The sequence below is a fragment of the Myripristis murdjan genome, chromosome 5, assembly GCF_902150065.1.
Source record: "Myripristis murdjan chromosome 5, fMyrMur1.1, whole genome shotgun sequence".
In the NCBI taxonomy this organism is placed as follows: domain Eukaryota; kingdom Metazoa; phylum Chordata; class Actinopteri; order Holocentriformes; family Holocentridae; genus Myripristis; species Myripristis murdjan.
The window spans coordinates 4,287,153-4,310,677 of record NC_043984.1 but is presented as its reverse complement, the minus strand read 5'-3'; the positions used below and the strand labels follow the sequence as shown (position 1 = coordinate 4,310,677).

The following is a 23,525-nucleotide window of genomic DNA, read 5'->3' as shown; positions in this document are numbered from 1 at the left end:
TGAGATCACAATCAAAATCACCTGCAAGCATCGTTCCCTTAGGGATGCAGGCCAAATTAAGTGGAGCAAGTTAATTTTGTAGGCTTCACGAAGAGAAAAGAACAAAACAAAACAAAATGGCACAAATCACAAGAACCACAAATATACTACACATAATTGTTTTTCTTCTGCAGTTTTATGCCCTCCCTGTTTCAGTTTTATGTCTGTGGTTTTTATTCATGCCTATTTCATTGTGGATGCCAGTATAACAGAAGCCAGTAAATGACATGAGTGTAAAAACAAGACCCATGGTCATGATGGACAGTCCTGACATTTATGACTTTTTCTGTATTTGATACATATGTGTTTATGAGCCTACTGCAAACAACATACAAAAAAATGATGATATCTGAAAGAGTGTGGTCAAGATGATGTCATAAGACATTAAAAAATTCTTTGAACAAGTTGTATTGGGAACAAATGAAATCATTTTACTTGGCAGATTTTCTCACTCAGTTTGAGGGAAATACAATTTTAAGGCTCAATAATAGATTAAATGATTTGTTATGACTTGCATGTTGCAGTGCAACATGGGTGGTCTGGTAGTGTAGGACAACCCAAAGACTGAAAAACTGAAACTTTCTTTTTAGTGCCGCTAAAAGGTCAGGGGGGTGTGTGCCCACTTCATGTCCTCCAGCAACCATTAAGATTAGTTCAGGGTGCTGAGGGTCAGTGTGAAGTTAAGACAAGCTGAAGATAAAAAGCTCTGTCTGGGGGGCCTGGTGAGGCCTGTAGGGGTCTGTGTGTGTGTCGTCGGGGGGGGCAAGATTTATGGACCTCAAGCCCCAGGCTCATCCACTATAGCCCCATACTACACACACAGCCCTCAGACAGCAGCACAGTGGCTCCCCAGAGTCCCTGCAATAAAGACGGAAACCTCCTTGCCGGCACGCGTTCTCCATGGAAAATCCACTGACTGGAAAACTGAGAAAGCCACGCCTGCTATTATCTGAGGCTGCATGTGTGTGATTTCTTCTGAGCAGCTTACTTGTATATTCTTTCAGTGCAGCTAAATAAATGCTTGCAACTGGGTTTCAGATAGTGGTGTTCTACTGTGTGGAGTAGAAGAGGAAATGCAGTGTATAAGGGACCCTGGTGGCTCAGAGCCAGTGATCGAGAGTCCCTTTAATACTCTACTCATTCTTGCCAGCTTGTCAGTGGTGCCTTGCATGCCCCCTGACCCAAACGGAAGCATCCATCTGAGGCAACAAATCATGAGGTCCCATATAAACAGTGATGGTCAGGAGACAATTTCCTCCTATGCTGTTGCCCTGATGTATAAATGTGCCAGAAGATAACAAATAGATGCTCTGGGTTTCATCTCGGTAAAGCACTTATGCCATGATGGCTTGTGATTCTGCAGTGAGCATACATCATGCTCTTCTCTGCAAGCAGGGGTTACAGTACTGTATACATTACCCAGTCAGGACGCCAGTCTCAAGAATCTCCTCCATCTCACTGTACTCAAAGTTTGTTTGCAGTCACAAGACGACAGCCTAATAAGGCAAACAGTTACTCTAAGGGGAACTCACGAGTATCCCATTACGGATGTACATATATTCAAGACTGCCACATGGCCTTTTTCTGCATAGCATTTCCATTAAACGCACGGCACAGCCATGCCTAGTAACCTAATACAGGGCCAGAGAAACAAAGGCAGCTCATGTATTCATGTACAGGGGATGGACAGATGCCAACATGAAAAGCTGTTGAAGGAGAACACTGGTTTCCTTCGACTAAAGGACAAGTCCCAGACGGCAGGATGGCAGTCGCCACGTCTAAGCTCAAGGAACCGATAAGGGAGAGTATAACACAAAACAGACTGAGATGAAATAAAAAGAGGACATGACTGTTATTATGAGGTAAATACTGAATAAAAACAGTTTTGCTATCAGAACATTTCAGCTTATAGAGAAAATACTAATCCATCTGTGTTGGGTATTTTAAGTCAATTCAGTACACACATTTCTCCTAAATTGGCGTTCCACCAATTTACGATGGAATGTAGTGGTGCGCCAAGTCAACATTTCATTGTTGTGCAGTATGGCCTACAACACTGATCCACACATGCAAGCCATTTTCCTGCATCTAATTTATGTACTCCAATTCCCCAAGTATACCTATAAGGGGTTTTTTTTTGTTTGTTTTCTTCAATTTGATCTATAATTTAAGCAGTTGGGTAAATAGTTGGTTTTCATTGTGTCAACATGTGTCAACAAGTTATGTAACTAAATAATATTTGTGAGTTGTTTCAAACCATTTTCTTTGTTGCTACAATAGTCATTTTCAAATCATGTGGATTGCAAACTATTAAAGTCAATTAGAATTTAGAAACAAATATGTAAGGAAGTTTGTTTCTTAGTCATCACAAATGGACTTTATACCATAGGCCAGCTCACCGAACAGTACACCAAGTCAATTCAATTTCGTCCAACTTTGCATGAGCTCCATTTTCACTGAAAGCCTTATTTATTCAATTGGAATTTCTTCTATGAATGCTCTATTCATGTTGTATAATTAATGACAAAGGCTGTTAGGTTGAGGTTGTTAGTCCATATAACTAGATTATTGGGCTGAATTGCATAGATAAACTGCTTTGATGAATTCTTGTCTATCAGGAGTATTATATGAGTTTCCCATATGGCTCCAAAGAGGAGAAAGCGGACAGAAGAGCCGCTGCCATGAATGGAGCTAGTGATAATCGCAGCTGATAAATATTTCAGTCACAGAACATTCCTAAGGTTCAAATGATAGCTTGAAATGCATCAGTGACAATGACCATTTACACAGAATACAAGGTTTTACTTACCTTGGCAAGGCTTGTACTCCGACACATTGTAATGATCAGTGTAGGAGTATGAGTTTCACAACAAGCCCATCAGAAACAGATAGTGTTTACATTCCTTTTTATCTCAAATATATCCAAGCCGGCAGATACCTCAGTGATGATTAGAGAGGCAATCAAATTATACAGTGGATATGCAGGGGCCTGGGGGGGTCCATATGAAAGTTTCAAGGTTATATATCACGTTTCTTAATGTGAGAGGACGTGAGGCCCCAGCTGTTGTCACTGAATTAAGTTTCAGACCCCACATTATTACTAGGCATGGGATCTGATATGAAGGACGGTGCTTTGGAGTCTATTCTAGCATGAAGCTCTGGCCTCAGCCCAAGAGGCGAATATAAAAGGCCCTGTTTTGTGCAACATCTTAACTGGAAGTTTTACTGTTATGTTTGAACACCTAGTAACTTCCCTAATCAATCAAAGATGGAGTTTACAGGCCTAGTTCCACTCATTTAAATCCAGTTGAATTAATGGGGCGTGCTTCTACTAACAGAAGTAAAGCTCTCATCCATCCCATTCACATTCTCTTTCCTTGGTCTGTAAAGAAATTATATGTGCTTGTTATTGCTCGCTTATATTCTTCTACAACCATTTAGTGTGTTTTTCCTCTCCCTCTCTTTCTCTCTTTCTTCCCTCCCTCTCCACGAATGCTGGACTCCATTCAGGCCAGCCTATTGATTTGCCTCTCTTACAGAGCACCCCTCTGAACATGATGGGCATCTTCATTAAGTAAGGCTGGTGGACTGAAACCATTCTGGTCTTTGATGGTTGGCATCATGGTGAGGCTCAGCTGTGGGCCCCCATGCTGCCCATAACACCCCTGTTGGACTGCAGGAGCCCTCTGGAGCACAGGGCCCCAGAGACACCCATAGTAACCATACTGAACCATATTTGGAAGAGTCAGGGGTGGGAAAATGATAGCAATCACTGTGATGGGTTTGATGGTTTTCCAGCAATTAACTTCTTTTATTGACCGAGACAATGCCACATTGTGATGCAAAAGATTTTGTTTGGTCTCCGAATCAAACACTGTGAATCTCATATGTTTACCTACACATTTATTTTGTCTCTGCAAAAGAGACTTAAGTTATAGGACCTTTCTTTCATACTTCTCAATATGCTTTGAGCTCTATGACCATGTGGCTCTGATTTCATTTGACGTTCTGGTGCAGAGAGCTATGCTATATGATTTGGGAAAGATGGGGGAGGTAGTGAGAACAGGTCAGGGCTTGTAAATCCCTTTTCCTTTTCATTGTAAAAAATCAGTTTCCCTGCAGAGCAATCTCTCCCAAAGGCCTAGACCAGCTGGTCCTTTACCATGCAGCCTCCCAAATAGGTTGCCACTGCTCCCCTCTCTTTGACTGCTGTCCGTTTACGAGCGACGCATCGAGCTGTCTTAAAGGGAGAGGTCCATATTTGCATGTACTTTTAGCATGCTGGCAGCCCGCCCTGTTTCCCCAGCTGAAATGGATTGTGGGTTTTTATGTCTCCAAAGATTTTCCAATGCAGTAAAGCTACAAAAGCGAGATTTCGGTTCATCAAGCTTTAAACCATCTGCGCCGGAGAAGACTGGAGGCCTTAATGCACTCATATACACACCATACGCTAATTCTAAAATAGGCACTCTAGGGGCTTGAAGAGTTTTCAGATGCTTGCAGAGGTTAAGGTTTAAATTTAAGCCCACCCAGCAATTCCACGCACAGAAGAGATGCAACCAAGAGAAGGAGGTGTGGAGACAATGCTGGAGAGGAACTAAGGGTAAATTCTTTTTACAGCTACTAGGCTAACCTTCATTCTGTCAAAAGGTGGTTCTTCAGGGTTCTTGAAGAACCCTGAAAGTGGGATAAATGGTGCTTTATAGAACCAACAGTATTTGACTACTTGAAACTATAAGACGCTCTATAAAACCATAATGATTCTTCAGTGTTTTAAAGTGATGCTAGCCTGACCAGGGTGACAAATGGTTTTGTATCTGGTTTGGTGAAGCAACAGGAGCATCTGCCTCCACCTCTGGCTTTCCAATTTACTGCCAAATCAGGTCTAAAAAACACAAATCATTCAGCCAACTTAATACATTTGAGACAGTCTGAACAGCATTCTCAATGCCACGAGAAAGGGTTTGGCTGTTGCATGAGACAATAAAACAGTTGACTGCTTTGAACAAGACCTTTTAAAAAAATTGGGCTCATCATACTGAACAGTTTTAGCAATCCGCCACAGTGGTGTTAGTTTTCTTACTCATGCCGCTCTGGAAACAACTTTCAAACTGTGATTAGAAAAACTCCACAAGCCAAAGACTGCATGTCAATATTGTAGTAGTAGTTGTCTTCTTTTTCTCCAATTTGAATTATGGTATCCTAGTGAATGTTTTTGTCATATCAGCTGAATAGCTCACTTGTGAAATGTGAATTCAAAAAAACATTAGAATGCTGCCATGAACACAGCAGAGGTGAATCCAATTATATATGAGAAAGATGACATGATTCAGTCAATTCAGCCAACTTGATATTAAATCTATTTTTTTTCTAAAAATGTACTGTATAAGAACTTGCATGACTTCATGTGCAGCACAGTTCACAAATGCCATCAAATGACTGTAAAGAATAGAGGGTTTAAATACAAATCCAGAGGAAGAAAACAGCGACAACTACAATACTGATGTGCAATCTTTGTCTCACTGAGTTTTTTTTCCCTTGCAGTTTAAAGCTATTTAAATGCAACGCTATACAACTGGAATCCCGTGGCACCAGCTGGAAAGAGCCTCTCCAAAATGGGGACTTCTGGAGAAGTGTACTTGTGCTACATACCCATTATTTGACCAATATTTACGCAGGGAAAATTTGCTGCACACACACGTATTTTCAGCATTGCTCTGATTTACACTCATTGTTACAGACATTTATCTTTGGGAGGTAGCCAGTCCTCAGTCTCCTACGTTGGCCACTGAGCTGCTCTAGTGGGACATTTTAAGAACATAGATATGACATGTTGCATATAGCACATCTGTTATGTTTCAGTGCACAGCAATGACCTTTGGCTTAACATTTTTGATTGTTATTATCTACACAGCATGAACTTGCTGCAATGAATGGCACACAACTGCAGAGATTATAAAAGATCATCTCTGCTTAAAAAGTTCCTGACCCCAATTTACACATAAAACCTTTAAGAAGATGATGGGCAATACAAATCACATGACCCGCTAGGTCTATGTGAGTGAAATCAGCAACACTACTTAAAAAAGAGGAGAGGCATTAGTGACATCTGTGTAGGAGCAGACCAGCAACTTGAGACAGTGGCAAGACGGTCACTGACACAGTAATAACTCTGTTTTGCAGCAATCTTAAAAAGAGTACTTAATTCATACAACGCCACTGGAATTTCCAAGCCAACTTCAGAGTGTGTGTTTGGCAAAGACAACAGACAATGCAAAAAGAGAGTGAGCCAGGGAGAAAGAGGAGAGAAAGACAGAGGAGTGTAATTGTGTTTATCACAGATCCGCATCCCTCATTTGCAAATTTGCTCAGAGCCAACATTTGAATCCTTGTCTGTTGAGGAACATAAAAACGCTCCATCCAGTTAAATGACTGTGAGAGTAGAGGGAAAACCATCTTCAAATGTAATCAAATCACAAGAACAATGAAAACGAAAGATGTGCCATAAAGATAATGCACAGAGAGAATCCTTCTGTTAGTTTCACAAGAGAGGATTTCTAAAAGGTCAGAGTTAGAAAGTGGAAAAAGTGGAAGATGGGTTGATCCTTCCTGTTCTCATTTTCAGCTGAATAGAAAAAAAAAATATATTGCACATGATGGTATAACATAAAGTATGAAAAAATAATGTACCCTTTAAAAAACATCATTACTTGCATAGGCAAATTCCTGTGTCACACATAAGAATTATTTGATCTATTTTATATATTTCATCAATTTTCAGGTCAAAGGCTGGCCAATGAGACAATTAAACCATTTCCAAATTTGTCAATTTTTAATAGTTCCTGTGGATATTGATCAATTCAAGAGTACAATGTTGATTAGGTCATGACCTGCATTACGCTTTACTTACCATCACTTTCAACATGCTTTGGGCTATAATAAAAGCAAATTAATGGCTACATTAAAACAGGGCAATTTATTTACGCTTTTCAGCATAAATCAAAGGCACTGTGCTCAAAAATAATTAATTCTACAATCACATAATGCTCCCTTTTACAGCTCACTGGGCCAAAATGTTGTGATCTTTTAGCCTAGATTTGAATGCATGCAATGTGCATACTTTATTCCTGTTTTCTCTGGCACAGGCTGGAACCTGAAGATTATATCCTGAAGGAATACATCTCTATACTGCACCCGGAAGAAACGAATGGCTAATGAATGATTTATGAACAAGATCATCAATTAGTTAACTAATCTGGACAATCCATGCATTAATTCCCTTCCCAGAAGTTCTAATTAAATTCACATCGTATGCATAGGTCATTTCAAGTCATCTCATCAACGTTCTTGTCAACTCTGCAGTCTGCATACTTCACTGCTGAGCACATCTCATTCTCCCTGCTATGTCTCTGAATCCATCTTTGTTTAACAGGTTGTTTTGGTATCAACAGTCGTGTGAATGTGCTATATGTGTGGCTGGTTGGCTGACTAGCAAAGGAGCCTTCTCACAGGGCCCTGCCACACTGTCAGTGCTGAGCTCCAGGTGCATGCAGAGGCCTCCTGTCTGTCTGCCTGGCTGACCTACACTGGCACCCACCATATGTGTCCTTCTCAACACCTTCTGTCACTGTCACAGTGTAAGCCATGTACGCCGGTGGTCCCTGTCTCTCTTTCTCACACTCTCTTACTTTGTCTCTAGATTTGTCTCTTTATCTTTAAGCCTACATCTCTCTCTGTCTCTCTCATCAACAGCATGGATATTACAAATATTCCTAATAATCTACCCACCTGAATGAAACATCATTATTATTTAACACTGCTGTCTTTTCAACACACCACCAAATTCAGCCATGGAAACTGGAGGTAAGACACACACTTTGGCATAGCCAAAGTCTTGTTTTGTTGTACAAATGAAGTCTTAGTGGAACATACTGTACATAGCTATATAGCTAATTAAAGAGAAAGAAAAAAGTCAAACTTTGATTTGTAAGATTTGACACTAACTCTTTTTGATTTTGCCTTAGGTAACTTCAAATTGTAATATTTTTTCTATCTTGTATGAGAATGTCACAATGTATATCTGTTGATGGAAGCCTTCACTGCTATATCACACTTATATTGAAATATTCAATATAAGTGTGATATTCAATATATAGTGAAATATTCAAACCGAAGACATTTTATAGCTGTGACATTACATCAAATAGAAAATATCTAGATGTTTTGTACATCATTTTATACATATTTCTCTGTAATTCAACAGGACATATTTGGTATCTTTGGAAACCTTGGGATTTCCACTGGAATTTAAAATAAAGTTTTGTGGGTTTGAACAAAGCTCAGCCACGTAGCATGCATTTGTTATGACAAACCCACTGATGGGACCGGCAGGGTTGAAGAAGTTTTTAACCATAAATCTTAAAATCTTAGCTACAGTTTTAATCTCCTATAAACCTCATGGTATGTAATTGTTGTCACTCAGTGGGAACCCTTACCTGAGGGCACTTGGTCTATAAGTTGACATGGACTGCTGTTAAACAGAGATATATGGTTCAGCTGCTAATGCCAACTACCAAGTCAAATAGCATAACATTATTTTATACTCCACAGAATGAAAGGAAATGATCAACTCCGGAGCCAGACAGCTGAGATCACATCCAAATAAACTGCTTATAAATTAGGTCTAAATGTCATCACCATGAGTGTGCTGCAGAACTGTACATACAGAATCCGTACCTGTTAAGTCTGTGTGTGTTTTTTTTTTAATTTTTTTTTTTATTAATTTTATTTTGTTTTGCTTTGTTTCTTTTTTTTGGAATAAAGTCAACAATGTTGTAGCCGCATTTGGCTGGCTGGCATATTGACACATTCTGGCAGTTCCACCTGGCTCTGCACCAGTGCTTTTCACACCACTGGAGCAGCAAAGTCCCTGGTGGCCTGGTTACAGTAGGTCTGGGCAATTTGGACAATAATTAAGTCATAAATCTTCCCCCGACCATATGAAAGCGGTGCACCGGATTACTGCACCCCCCTCTGAGTAATATGGTTCACTTCCACAATCAGCCGGTTCACCTGATAAGAAACCAATTCAGTCTTTCTGTTTCTCGATAACATTAGCAGCAGAATCCCAGACTCACCTTGAGTTAATGAAATGCCTAAACAAATATGTCCTCTGGAATGTAATATAGCTCAAACTATAGAATGCAATACGGCATAGGGTATATGGTGGTTTATCTGCTGTGCAATGTTGAATTCTCCAGCAGAATACTAATAGTTTGCATTCACGTAGGAGATGATCTCAGTACTTGCACTGAATTTGTTGATACTGCAGCGCTACAGCACAATGCCAACAAATGCCTGGCAGTCACACTCTTAGTTAACCACAGTGTGTGTGTGCATGTGTGTGTGTGTGTGTGTGTGTGTCCATAATTTAAAGCAATCCATATAGGTGTACATCAATTATTTTGTAAGACAGTCGCAGTTTTTCATTGTAAGCTATAAAACCTTCTACTGTCTATCACAGTACACATGAATGACATTGTGATGACTGCAATTTCCACTAAAGGCGACTTTAATCGGAACCATGCCATTTAAATTGTTTTCTTATTGACGGCTGAAATGCAGGCCGGGAAGTGCTGACCTGAAATCAAACACTGACATGTGTGTATGTGGGCACATACATACTGTGTGTGTGTTTATGTCTTGTCTGTCCATCTATATGTCTCAGTCAGTGTTTAAAAGAAGAAAAAGTGGCAGCGTGTAGTTGTGCAGCGTCTATCAAAGCAAAATCACAGCCTGCCACTCAGCTGTCAGAAAACTGATTAAACTTGATTGTGGGAACGGGGTTTTCAGCAATAAATTGAACCTCACGCAATGATGAATGTAGACCTGGTAAGGTAAAGGGACGCAGGCAGAGAAATTAATGCAGGTCATTCATTCATTCATTCATTCATTCATTCATATGTATTGGAGCTTGGAGACTTTTTGGCCTGCTGTGCTGAGTCAATCAGTTTCATTTTGTAGATACTGCATATCAAGGTAATGACGCATCATTCCTAAAAGGTTCATCAAATTTGACCCAGCAGGGGTCAAATTTGATGAAGGCCAATCCATAGTCCCTTACCCTACCTTTGATTGTGGGGGACAAATGTCAAGGAGAAAAGACTGCCCCCTCAAAAAAATGGGTAAATGCAATGACTGATTAATGGCCAGGGAAGTGAAAATACGAGAAGAAAAGATAAAGGCTTGCTTTGTGTCTTCATCTATTGTCCCTTTGACCTTTCATATCTGCTGGTGTGCACACATTCTGTTCCCTTAAGAGAGAGCCTGGAGCATGTAGCCACAATAAGACATTGTTTTTGCTCAGTAAGCCTGGTTGAGGTTGCCCCGTGTTCTACACAATATATTAATCAAAAGGCAATAAAACTGAGGCAGGCACCTTTAGCATGCACCTTTGCTGTAACGTGTGTGCATGTTACAGCTAAGGAGTCAAAGGGCAGAATCAACTAGAAAGATTTACAAGAGATTCAATGTCTTCCTCCTGCACACCTCGACAGGGGGGGGGCTGACCTCTACTACTCACTAGGTCACCCTGACAATTTTTACAGTTACAATACAAAAATAATCCAAATTAACAAGTCATTTAGTCTACAACAAAAAATGGAGTCAGAGGAGCCTGAGGGTGGACATGCTTTCGCTTATTTCTGATGCATGGATTTCAAGACTTTTCTTGAGAGAAGTGAAAACATTGTGGATTATCCCATTGGTATCAATACAATGTCACTCTATTAAAGATATTCAAGACATGGATTTTCTTTCAAAATCAAAGTGAAATTATGTTACCCATTAGATAGATATTTTTTTCCTTAGAGGTGGAATGATTTACGTTTTTCACGGCTCTGTTTGTATTTTGGATTTTATACCATTTGTATCACCATTTGGCTTGAAAAGGAAGGAAAAAGTGAACTGACTTAGAATTCAAGTTCTTTCTATGAAATTACAAAAGCCCTCTATTTCAACACAAAAAATTGAATGGGGGTTTTGCCAGTGTTCTGTGTTATTAAACATAGCAACAGAATGCCTTTGGATGCAGCTAATAGAAAAATCAGTGATTAAGTCTACCGTTATTAATCAAAAGTAATGTTGAATATTCTATAAAAAAAAAATGTGTTCAATATAATTTTAAACTGTCACACCCCTATTTTATTTGTTTGAGATTTAAGGCATTACTAGGATATTACATGACAAGTTAAGATGGATATTTTTGGAGTGTAGCAGGATTATATTACATTTGTATTTCCTGTGGTGCTGCCATACCACTGCAGGCTCCTTCGTCAGTTGGCTGGTTGACGCTGGTTATGTGACGCTGGTCTTGTCAGCACTCTTTCGCCTGTCAAACCCGGTTAAATCATTCTAACACCTCTCACACAGACACCCTATGGTTTTCATCCTCAGACAAAAACATCACATTTGGGACACTCTTTATCTCTCTCTCTCTCCCTCTTCTTATTTAATGTCACGCAAAAAGAAGCAGCATATTTTATAGAGAGTGAAGCCAAAGTAGATGGCTTACTTGTGACTCATTATCACAAAACGTTTGGAGGCACATTTCAAGGGCGCGACATATTCCACACAATAAGAGTTTTGGGGAATTAGTCACATCCTTATAAATCAGGCTTGAACTCCATTCAGCTCTGCTTCTCCTTTGTGTGACATTACAGTACGTAATCAAGTGCTGCACTTTTCACAGCAATCACATCTTTTATCACAGAGGAACTGTCGCCAGCCACCTACAGAGTGGGAGGATAAGCCTTGTGTTGTGTAATAGAGTGTGGTGGGTGCTTGATTGGGTATGGAGAGTGAGAAGTTCCTCTCAGATCTCACACCATTCTCATCCTCAACCCCCCACCCATCATACCAACAAGTCCCGGCTTAGGACGGCAGCCATCCACATGAGAAACGAGAGACACTTTCACGCCAGTCACTTCCAATTTACTTATTTATTTGTTGCTTTCACTGAGCATTCCAGCCCCCAGCTGCTTGCTAGCTTCCTAAGTGACTGATTAACACACACATATGTACACACGATTTCAAAATACACTCTTTTTTGCTTTTGTTTTTCTTTTTTCTCATTTTTCTCCATTTCCCCATCTCTCATTCCCAATGCAAGAGGGAGGCACAGAACCGCCTGGGGTAATTGAGGGTGACATGATGTTTATGTAACCTCCAAGCCTCGCAAACCAGACACAATTATGGGCTCCTGGTCCTTGTGACCCCGGCCCTGGAGCCTAGCATTGCAGAATTGTGCGCCTACATCCCAGGAGTGAGCCTGGTTTTGCTGGGTGAGAGGGGGAAGGTGAGAGGCTGGAATGGGAACGAGCGAGAGTTCAGTCCTTTTCACAGCTCCCTCTGACGAGAGCTCTCGCCGCCTAATCCAAAGTGACGGGCACTTCAGTGGAGAGGGCGCAGAGCCCCCCAATTTCCGCCAGGACCCCACGGCAGGGGAGGCAGAGAAGGCAAGGGTTGGGGTGGCAGACTTATTGTGGCCCAGTGAGAAAGAGTGGGGCAGGGGCCTCATTACAACGCTTTACTGCACTCACAGGCCCTCATTAACCCACCACACCAGTGACTCAAATCAAAACAGACAATAAAAGGGGTCGGCGTTTGAATAAAAGCCCCCATTTCAGTGTGACTTAGAGAGTTTAAGCATTGTAAATGACTACTACAGGAGCTTTTACGCAAACAGATCTTCATAAACATTGCAGTGTTCTACTAAAATTCACAATTTCCTCCTTTTAAATGCGGTCGTCCAACTTGCATATCCCTTCCTACTTGACCGCTTATTTGTGGCCATCTGGACGAGGGAATTTCAGTAGGAAGTAATCAGAGTGGGAGAGTGTATAGCTGAATAAAACTAAATATGTGAAATCCAATAAAAGACACAAAAAACACAGTGCTTTGGGAGGCCAGTCATAGAAGACTGCCCTCACTCTAGGGGGATGGATGATGGGAGATGACAGGCACTTATGTGTGCTGCCAATGGGACACAAAGCCAGTGCAAAGATAAAGCCCGGCCTGCATCCCCTCCCGCTCATCAGTGTTTGGGGGGGGCGGGGGGGGGGGGAGGGGGGGCAAAGCTTGGCACGCCAAATGATGCGTTTCATAGAGACAATTAAAGAGCAAATCAATGCTGCTGCCTCAGTGAAATAATTAGAGGCGCGGTCAACTTCAACCACAATCACATAGTGGAAAACATGTACAGTTCCAATAGTTGAGGGGGAGAGATTGAGGGAGATTTTGGGATATATTTCTGGAAGATCCAAAAGATTAAAAAGTTACCCCAATCACCAGACGAACCTGTTTTTCATTAGACCTCAAACATACTGGAAAGATGCTGGTCTCTTGCTAATCTTTGAATAAGAGTTTTAGTTTACAAGGTAGCTCCTACACAGGATATGTATATATGTATAACACACTGAATTTTGGATCTTTTTCCCAGGGCTTTACAAGCTTAAATGTAATACTAGAACCGAATGGGTGGATGAGGAATAAAGCCTGATATGTTTGGGCAGTAATCACTGCGCAGTGGATAGAGAAAAGACAACGGGGAAGGGGGTGCCCTGTTCTCCGGCTCCGCTGTCTGAAAAAAATGGTGATGAGGTCAGATTGTGAAGACCAGCAGGCCATCACATCCTGTCTGTCACATCATCAGCGGTGCTCTCCTTCCGATTTTAGAGCCCCTCATCTGCATACATCACCATGCGAGAGAGGAGAGACACTGAGGTGTGTGTACCACGCATTATGTGCTTGTACAAGAATGAGAGTGATGAAGAGGTACTGTACAGGGCAGGAGAGAAAAGGGGAAGCACAGAAATAGATAGAAAAAACAGAGAGAGACAAGGGGCAGACAAAGAGCAAGAGAGATGATTAAAGAGGAGGAGAGAGAGAGGGAGAGAGCAACCATGTAGAGAATGTAAAGTGTAGGAAAAGACAGATGGGCCCACTTACCGGCCTGGTTAGTGGTGATGTTGACCGAGGCATACTGAGGGGAGTAGGGGCTCTGATCTGACACCCCGTTAACAGCCTGCACCTCAAAGGTGTACTGCGTATGGGCTAACAGGTCGCTAATGTAGACCCGGGATTCAGTTAGGCCCAGCTGACGGGGCACAAACTGCACATTGTCCCCACAGCGGGTGCAGCCTCCTCGGCCCCCGCCACAGCTTTTGCAGATGATGTTGAAGACGACATCCTCACGGCCCCCCGAGTCCCGCGGAGGCGTCCACTCCAGCATCAAGGAGGTTTCGTTCACGCTGGAAATAACATTCTGCGGAGCTGACGGAACCGCTGGAAAACACACAGAAGGGCCAGTTAACATCTGAGCTTATGAAAGGAGAAGACAGAATTGAGCTCTTTTCTCTAAATGCATATTTGAGAGTGGTGTATAATATTTACATTAATGGTTTTACTGTATGATCATACACTAAAAGATGGCATTTAAGGCACTGGTGATATTTTGGGAGGCAATTAGCAACAACTGATATTAACATATTTATGTATATATTTATGACCAATGTTCCCTTTTTCTGTGGTGTGTGTTTATCCATCTGAAAAGGTCTCATACACAGTGTTAAAGTCTTGTTTTTCTTAAAACAAAAACATAAAAAAAATCCGCCAGTGCAATAAGATAATTCTATATCTTTCCAATGCAGTTTCACCTAAAATACTTCTGGGAACAGGTTTGTTGCAGCGAGACAGAATAAGGTAGATCAGCCCACTAGAATGAAGAAAACGATGCCTGATTCAAGAAAAATGCCGATTAGCATTGGAAACAAGTGACTTTAACTCATCCCACTGGCATATTTGCTCATTTGCTTAAAGAAAAACAATATTTTAAGGGAACCAATAAGAACCTGTCTGACCTGTATGAACCTGATGAAACCTGCATGGCAAAATGCTTTGTTCTTTTCCACCCTCCACTATAGAATAAAAATAGATTAAGGTCTACTAAAAGCATTTCTTTGAGTGTGTTTATTCATCTCCATGTTGATTCTGATCTATAAAGGCTAATACCTAGCTCAGTGTTCCATGAAGCTTTCACCCTTTTCATATTGGAATATAGAGATTTTTTGGGAGGCAGGGTCCTTGATCAAATGATCGTTGTTTGACACAAAGAGTGGCAGCAGTTTTCCTTGCATACTAAAACATTCAGAAGCACCGCAGTGAACTGACCGCTGTCTAGTCCCACAAGACATAGGTACATCTCAATACAGATATATACTGCATAGTCTTTGAAGTTACCCTATGTGAAACTGCGGCGTTTGTCAAAGGATGCAAGAAAAGTACATAAAAGAGAGTCCTTCTATGAGCCATGACAACTCCCAGCACACTCTACTTAGTGTAAAAGCTCTGCACCGTGGCATTGTTCTAATTTTGTGATGGGAGTCATGTTTCGTGCGTCCTTGACAGTATGGAGGGCATATTTACCGGTGCTACTGCCAGCCCCACTTCAATAAGCCCCTACAGTAGTGAGAAAATCCACAAGACCAGCAGCATCCTGTAGTCTCTTTGACATGTGAGCCAGGAACGTTCCAAGCCAGTAACACTTCTTCCCTAGGGATGTTCATTTGCACACACTCATTTTCCATGCTGGCGTCCAATTTGTCAAGTGTTTTCTTTACGTCTATTCTTGACAATTTTCTCACTGACCATTGTATGGAGTTACTACAGAGCCGAGACAGCGACAGTTTCTCCAACAGAGATGTTCTTAGCAGCTAGGCATTATGGGGCGGACACATTCCATGTAATGTTGCGTGTTGAGTGACAACCCAAACAAACAGATAATGAGAACTGTTTATCTTTTACAGGCATGTGTACCTAATTACAGATGACGCCCCCTCCAGGACTAATGAGATAAACAAGAAAATTCCCCTCCGCCCACAACCTCCTGAACTTGAATTGCTCGCCTCTTATTTAACCTTCTTTCTAATTGGCTGCCATTTACGGACCTCCAGCTCTGGAAGGAAGCCCATTGGAGTGCTCTTCTGGGTGTCTGTCATACATGGAAACCTAGCTCCTCCTTGGCAACTCTTTCCTGGGGAGGAGGACTAATATCCCCCCGTTAGCTGGCGGGATGCTCTGATGGGCCTGTTCCCCCGCTTTAATCAGGCCAGGCCCTGCTGCGCTTAATACGGGTGACATGACGCTGCCGCTTTCTCATTCACAACAGCTGCTCGACTCCCAGAGCCAGGCTTATGCAAATCTCCTTTGTTGGAGACCATCAAATCTTTTCCCTCCTCTCTTTCTTTCAACAGGCACAGAGAGACCAAGCGAGGAAAAAACACTACCAAAATGTTGAAAGGGGCTTGCTTTTTTTTCTCTCCCACTCACCCCAGCTCTGTTTTAGTTAGACCACACTCTATGATTCTCTGTATGGGTGTGTGTCGCATACACACACACCCATACACTCTCCCTGTCTCCCTGTTCATTGCTGTTGGCGTCGCTCCCCCTCATGCTTTTACCCCTCCCTAACTCACTTTTGCTTTGGTCTCTCTGTCTGTCTTTCTCTCTCTGTCTCCCTCTCTCTAAACCTGTGTCAACTTCAAATTCAAATTCAAATTCAAACAGCTTCATTGGCATGACAAGAGAGCGTCTCCCCTGGGCTCATTCTCTGCGCCTGCCCCTTCTCAATGCTACGCGCCCTGGCCCAGTAACCTCTGATCCAGCCCAAAGTGAGGCCTGTGTGATGTTGAGGAGGGGCGGCTGAGCCTTGTGTGTCGGGTCAGACCTGTGGACAGGCTCACTATGGGCGCGTCAGTGTTGTGTTGGTGTGAGGGACAGCTCTGACAGCGTTTCTCTGTTTGCACTCACACATACTACCACTGTCCTTTGATCCTGGAGCGCCTGAGGTCGTGGGTGTGAAATGTGTGCGTGTCCCCAAAACACAAAAGCATGTTTGAAATCAAAGAGTTTGGATCTTTGAGTTTATGCATTCCTGTCTGTGTATGTGTACATGTCGAATCAAAAGGATTTTTGTGTATCTGCATTTTTGGGGTGCATTTTCTAGCTGAGTGCGTGCAATTTGACAGATCACATATATCAACCTTGGCGTTATACATACTTGTGCATGGCATCTGGAGGGGGTCGGAGTCGGTGCGATAGTAACCGCTGCGGCAAACACAATTGATGGCACCTTCACTGGTGGTGCGGCTGTTGATGGGACACTGCATACAGGGCTCATCGCCTTGAGTTGGCTTGAAGAAGCCTGATGGACAAGCTGAAAAAAAAGAGTATGAGAATCAAGTATGAGTATGAGAATCAAAAATAAGAATTATAGCCACTTTGTTGGATGAATACAGTCAATAGACAGGAGCATATTTCATATCACTAAATTACATAGTGTTGTGGCAGCACAAAAGAACCTCACATACATTGCAAATGTACAGTGCAAAACAGCAGCAGATTACATGTTCTACACACATACAAATACACATACATGTATGCAACATTCAATACCTATTTGAAAACGACACGTTACAGGGACAAAACAGCTTATACAAAAAAGCCATCAAGTGACCAGAATGCAAAACACTAAAAATACACAGACCACAAGTAAAGCATAAATGTATACATCAGCACAAGATGTATATACTGTAAATGTGCGTCAGTGCAGCCTTGCATGTGAGGCAACTCTTTGCAGATATGAAAACACAGCAACATGTTGTATGTTTTCTCTGAATTATTCAGCATGCGCAAGTTGCCTGAGAACCTCTGAAGTGCTCTGCTTTCTGTTAAGTGCCCTTTTAAGGCCCCCCTCTCTGACAAACCTGGGAGAGGAGTTGCATTCATGATAGGGATGATGATGAACATACACTGCTGCCCTGAAATTCTGTGTTTGAGCATTTGAGAGTGTGTGTGGGCGTGTCTTTGTGTGTGTGTGCACACACATCAGTCATCGCAGCAGCACACAAACGTACTTTCACAGGGGAATTAGCTGTCTCTGAAATCCCCCTATCTTCTCCTGAGTCACATCCCACCCTGCCTATCTGTCCTTTTCCCAGCAATCTGCACCCGCGCCATGTTAAGAGCTGTCTTTATTTTTTATTTTGTATTTTTTTGAACTTGGACCAAACCAGCTGAGATTGGTTTTGTCTGGCTCCCACTTGCCCTGCTGATAACAGAAGAAAAAGGGGAGGTGTGGAGACTGGTGGTGGTAGTAAAGTAACACATGAAAAATTCACACACGGGAGGCCCTGCATATCTGAGTGATGTCCTAAGTGAGAGACAGTATTTCTGCTGGTAATCTCTCCTTACAGTGAAAAGTTAAATATTCAAAGCTGATGAGCAAAGAGAAGCTCGTTCTTCAATTTCTGGCTCTATCTCTAACATTTCTCTGTCATACTTTACAGGATCTTTCACACAGGAATACTACTGTTTTATCTGTTATCAAGATGCTGTGATTCTGATGCTTACACTCTACTCTTGTGCTTGTAATAATGGCAAACTACTTAATAAAAATTATTGCACTGCAGTCGTCTTGTACTATTTAGATGACTGATGAATTTGACCACATTTTTTGTTTTTTTTGTGAAATACTAAGAAATATAGTCATTATTCCATTGTGAGTCTGTACCATAACAGCTGGTTTATAGCATCTGGCATATGGAAACATCTGGAGCAGGAACTCTGCTTAAAGGAGGTCATTTCACAAGGCAGAATAAGTCCGGGTTCAATCCCACTGTTTATATTAGACAGACACGTCCAAGCGCTCACTGACCCTCCTGCGTGGGGATTACTGTTCTTGTCCAATTTTGTGTATTTCCCCTTATGATTCGGTGTAAACTGTCCCACAGCCTCTCTAATGTGTATATGCGCTGTAAAATTATGTAAAAATGTGAAATTCACTGTATAAACATAAAATTTTATTCACAACATTTTCACTGGTATTTCACATAGAAAAATATACATAATTCCCACAGTGTACTTAGATAGGTAGTAAATTTAATAATTATAGTGGCATGTAATTACTTTCAGCTTGATGTGTGACATTTATTCAGTGCATGAATAAAGAGGATGCAGTAGGAGCATCTGAGGCAAATTAATGAATATAAATGAATGAGAAAGCACAAATCAATTCTTTTTGAATTTATGGATTAACACAGACACAGTTTCTATGCAACAGCACATCACTGTATTATTTTCAAAGTAGACATTATTAGTTTAGCTCTTTGTTATAAATATCCGCAAAGAGGCCTAACAAGTTTAATACAGTACGATCACCTGGCACAACTATATTAGAAGAGAGTGGACAATATTAAAACGTCCCCTTTAAACCAGTGCAGTAGGTTTACAACAAGTTAGTTACAGAAGTATTCAATTTAAATAATAAGGTATATACGCCAGGTGTCTTTTGACTAATGAAATAAAGTAAAAATATAGATGAAATTTAAGAGCAGTCCAATCATTTTCAAATAAACAGACTGAAATCTTACAAGGCCAGTTGAAGAAGAAATAAAACCTTCAGTATAGGGAGGTTAGTTCCCTAGTCATCACAACAGACTTTTAAGGCTGTGTCACTCGATACAATCTGGCACCACTTTAATTTGATTGGTCAATTATTTGGTTCAATAACTGCTTCATGAGTTTCGCTTATGGCCACTAAAAACAGAGCTAAGGACTCTAAATTCAATCAACTAAATAAGCTAATATTAGATCAACTGCTACCCATATCCTGCAGAACACAGACAACACACAGATAGGTCCTTTGAACATAAAAATAAAATTATCTCGTGTATATAACAACAAAAAAGATATATATTCTGAGAATCTACTTGAATGCAAGAGTCGTCACCAACATCAAGGTCAGGAAGTGCTATTCCAAAATAAAACCTGACGAAACCTGAGAGAATTCATCATTAAATATTCATCTTGACATGTTTTTCTTCTCACATGATTGATGGGGGAAAAGGTTTTGGATACAGGGCGAAACATGAGGCCTGAACATTCACACTGCCAGTCAACAGAGTGGGTGAATGAGGCCCGGGCAACAGCTATGTGGGGAATTGGGAGCGAGACTCGACGGCACAGTGAGGTCTTTGGAAGGGGAACGCTCCGAGAGTAACACCAAAGGAACGGCATAAAGAAGCAGAGAAGGGGGGAGAGGAGAAGAGCAGCACGGAGGGGAGATGGAAATAAAGAGACAGGAGGGGAGAAGTGGGGCTTATGATTAAGTGGAATGGCTGTGTTGGGAAGTTTTTGGGCCAAGGAATACAGTGTGTTGCTGTGCCCACAATGAATGTGCTGCACAAGTATGCACCTTATGACACCGCATTTAAAAGCTAGGGAATTCAATGAAAGAATGACACTGATCAGCACTTCTGAAGTTCACAATGTTGTCTTGCAACTAGAGTAGCTGTATTTAAATAATCTGTGTCAACAGTTTGTTGGGCATATGGCTGTATGGCAGCCAGAATTGGATCAAATAGTATTTGAATTTAGCATTTGTTTTGTCTTCCATGGAGTATGAGATATGCAGGTCTACCTGCATCAAGATAATTCAGATCATGTCTGTCCATACGGAATATGGAATGTATGTGCATGTAGTGGCTCTGCAAAAAATCTCCATCTTTCTCCATCCAAATTCTTGTTTCTCTTGTTTCTCTTAAAACAAGTGAAAAAAAAAAAAAAACTGCAAGTAAGATGAGATAACCCCACTTGTTTCCAATATAATCAACTTGTTTCCTGAACTGTCTTGAATCAAGAGTGCTGGTTTTGATCCTAGTGGGCTGATCTGCCTTGTTCTGCCTTGTTTCAACATATTTATTTATTCCCAGAAAAAATCAAAGTCAAACCGCATTGGAAACAAGTGGGATTATCTCATCCCACTGGCAGCTTTTTTACCTGTTTGTTTAAAGAAAAACAAAATTGTAAGACTGAATATAACTCTATAACTAATGATTTGGAGTTTTTTTTTTTTTTTTTTTTTTCGCAGTAACATTCTCATATTTCACACAGGTTCTTATTACCCATATATGAAATATATTCACACATTTACATATTTCAATATACGCTCATACAGTACGCCTATGTGTCTGACATATTATTGACATACATATTATTATTACAAATACATTTGTCCTCCCCAGTTTTATGAGTCAAATACATATGTTGAGCATGTATGGGTACACATGCCCATAGATAGACTGTACATTGTTTTCATACTGTTACACATATATGTCCAACAAATACAGGCTAAACATATATCTCCATATCCAGTGGGGAAATATATGTTTGTTTCATATATGACTATATGTATAACATGTATGACACCATGGTTCATATATTAGATTTCCATATGGGAAGTAAGTTGAGTCACAGAAAAGCACACAGATTTGTCTGTGAAAAAGTTTCTTGGCACCCACTGTATTGTCCAGTGTAACAAGGCCCACCCATTTGGTACTTAGGTAGGCCAAAACAAACCATGAACTTTTTTTTTTTTTTTTTGCAGTTAACATTTGATCCAGGTCTGGTGGTGGGTACATTTTGTCTGGGCAGGCCTTCCTACTCTGCTATGGTCATTATATTGGGGAAATATTTGGGGAATTTCCACGTTTCTGCCCGGACGACAGAGTTAGGGAGTTAAGAAACAGCCTGGTGTCAGATGTAGCAACGAGGAGAAGGAGAGAGCGGTGATTAAAAAACAGATCACAGCTTTGATTCTGTTCCTCCCCGCCTGCCCAGCTCGCTGCTGTTGAGTTTGTTTGATCACCGTCCTGGCAGCCTCGCTCAACATGCCAGAGCTAAAGGCTGTTTTTTTGGATGTTTCTTCCGTCTTCAGATGTCCCTCTGGCAAGAAGAGTTAATTACTGCAGGAATATTCATTGACAAGTTTTTTTTCCACTATACTTTAAACACACTCTGCTATTAATATCGTTGAACAAACATGCCACGTTGTGTGATCAGATCTCCAGGGATTGGGACAAACGATGAAATGCGGCATTATGTCAAGAAGAAACATTTTAATGGCATTTATCAACACTTCAGACTCAATTTAGTGGCAGCCGTGTCAAAAGGTCCAGATCACCTGAAATTGGTTCCAGGCATACTGAGTTAAAATTATTATTTTTGTAAAAAATAAGAGAAAATTTCTGACAGTGGGATAAAACTGTTTTGTTGCCAAAACAGTCTGACTTGTTTTTAAGACTGCACACAATTACTTAAATCTAGTGTTGAGTTTTCAGAATCAATACAAGATTTATACTTACATGACTTGCTAAAATGTATATTTTTCTTGCTGTGGTGAGCTCAAGCCCCCACACCGCTGCAGTCAAAACCACCATTCCCCTCTCTCTGTCAATGTTTATGACTTTTAATAACACACGGTGACATAAAGGATTTAATTAGGGCCCTTTGCTAGAATCACTGAATAAAAATAGCACCATAAGAGTTGTAAGAGGTGAGATTCTGTGCCAGGGTGCTAGTCGACTTTTTACAGCAGGTAATTTGCTGGTTGTTTCAAAGGTTTCCTGAATATTACAGCCCCTGAGATTTATAGCGCTTTGAAGAGAAGTTCTGCAGCTCAAACCATCTGAATCCAAAAAAGTGTACGTGTGTGTGAGAGAGGAAGAAAAAAAGAGACACACAGACAGAAAGAGAGAGAAAAAAAGCCGTTGTTTTGAGCAGCAATGCTGATGCTACTGGATACACTTCTGACCTGTCTGATTCTTGCTCTGCAATCACACACGCGCACACACAAACATAAAGCCCAAACAAAGACCGGGTGTTTGACATTTCCATTATGGCCGCCTGGGCAGTGCTATACGGTGTGTGGCCACAACCAAGGGAATCAGCTGGCTGATACTAGCTAATCCAGCCAGCGCCACATCTATTGAAAAAAAAAAAAAAAAAAAAAAAAAAAAAAAAAACACAACCTGTTCCACCATCCCCCACCTAAACACCCATCCAGCCAGCCTCACTTCACCCGCCATCTCCCTGCTGCCCCACCCGACAGAGAGGCTCTTTGTCCAGCAGTCTGGGGCACCACAGCAATAACGGTATGCCCCCCCACCCCCCCCCACCCCCGTACCCCCCCTCCCCTTCAATTCCCTGTTTCCCCCTTTCCTCCTTTACAGGCTCCCCTCCCCCCTAAAAACTGCAGCATTTAATGAAAGCACCATTTAAGAAGAGACAAGGGAGAGAAAGACAGACAAGGTGTGTGTGCATGTGTGTGTGTGCAGTGTTGAGGTTGTGAAAGAGAAAAGGCCAGAGGCAGGGAGCGAGGGAAAAAAAAAAAAAAATCAGTCAGAGGTGCAAGGTTTTGTGAGCACAGCAGAAAAAAGTGCTGAAAGCAGTGAAAACAGCCAGCATCAGAGGGATTGTGTGCGCGCGGACGCTAGGTATTCTCCTGTAGCCCATTGTGTCCAAAAAAACGCTGTTACAGTAAGCGATGTGCAAGTTTGGGCTCGCCTTTGCTCTGGGGCCGCCTGCAAAAA

The 23,525-nt window shown here is 41.4% G+C and overlaps 1 protein-coding gene across 1 annotated transcript in view; it reads right to left on the bottom strand.

Moving 5' to 3' along the window:
- ephb2b (eph receptor B2b) overlaps positions 1–23,525 on the bottom strand; it is a 131,419-nt gene that overhangs the window by 18,648 nt on the left and 89,246 nt on the right. The window contains exons 4-5 of the mRNA XM_030051582.1: positions 17,156–17,311; positions 14,047–14,382 (exon numbers count right to left, since the gene is read on the bottom strand). Coding sequence (XP_029907442.1) covers positions 14,047–14,382; positions 17,156–17,311 — 492 coding nt within the window. The remainder of the gene's footprint in view (positions 1–14,046; positions 14,383–17,155; positions 17,312–23,525) is intronic.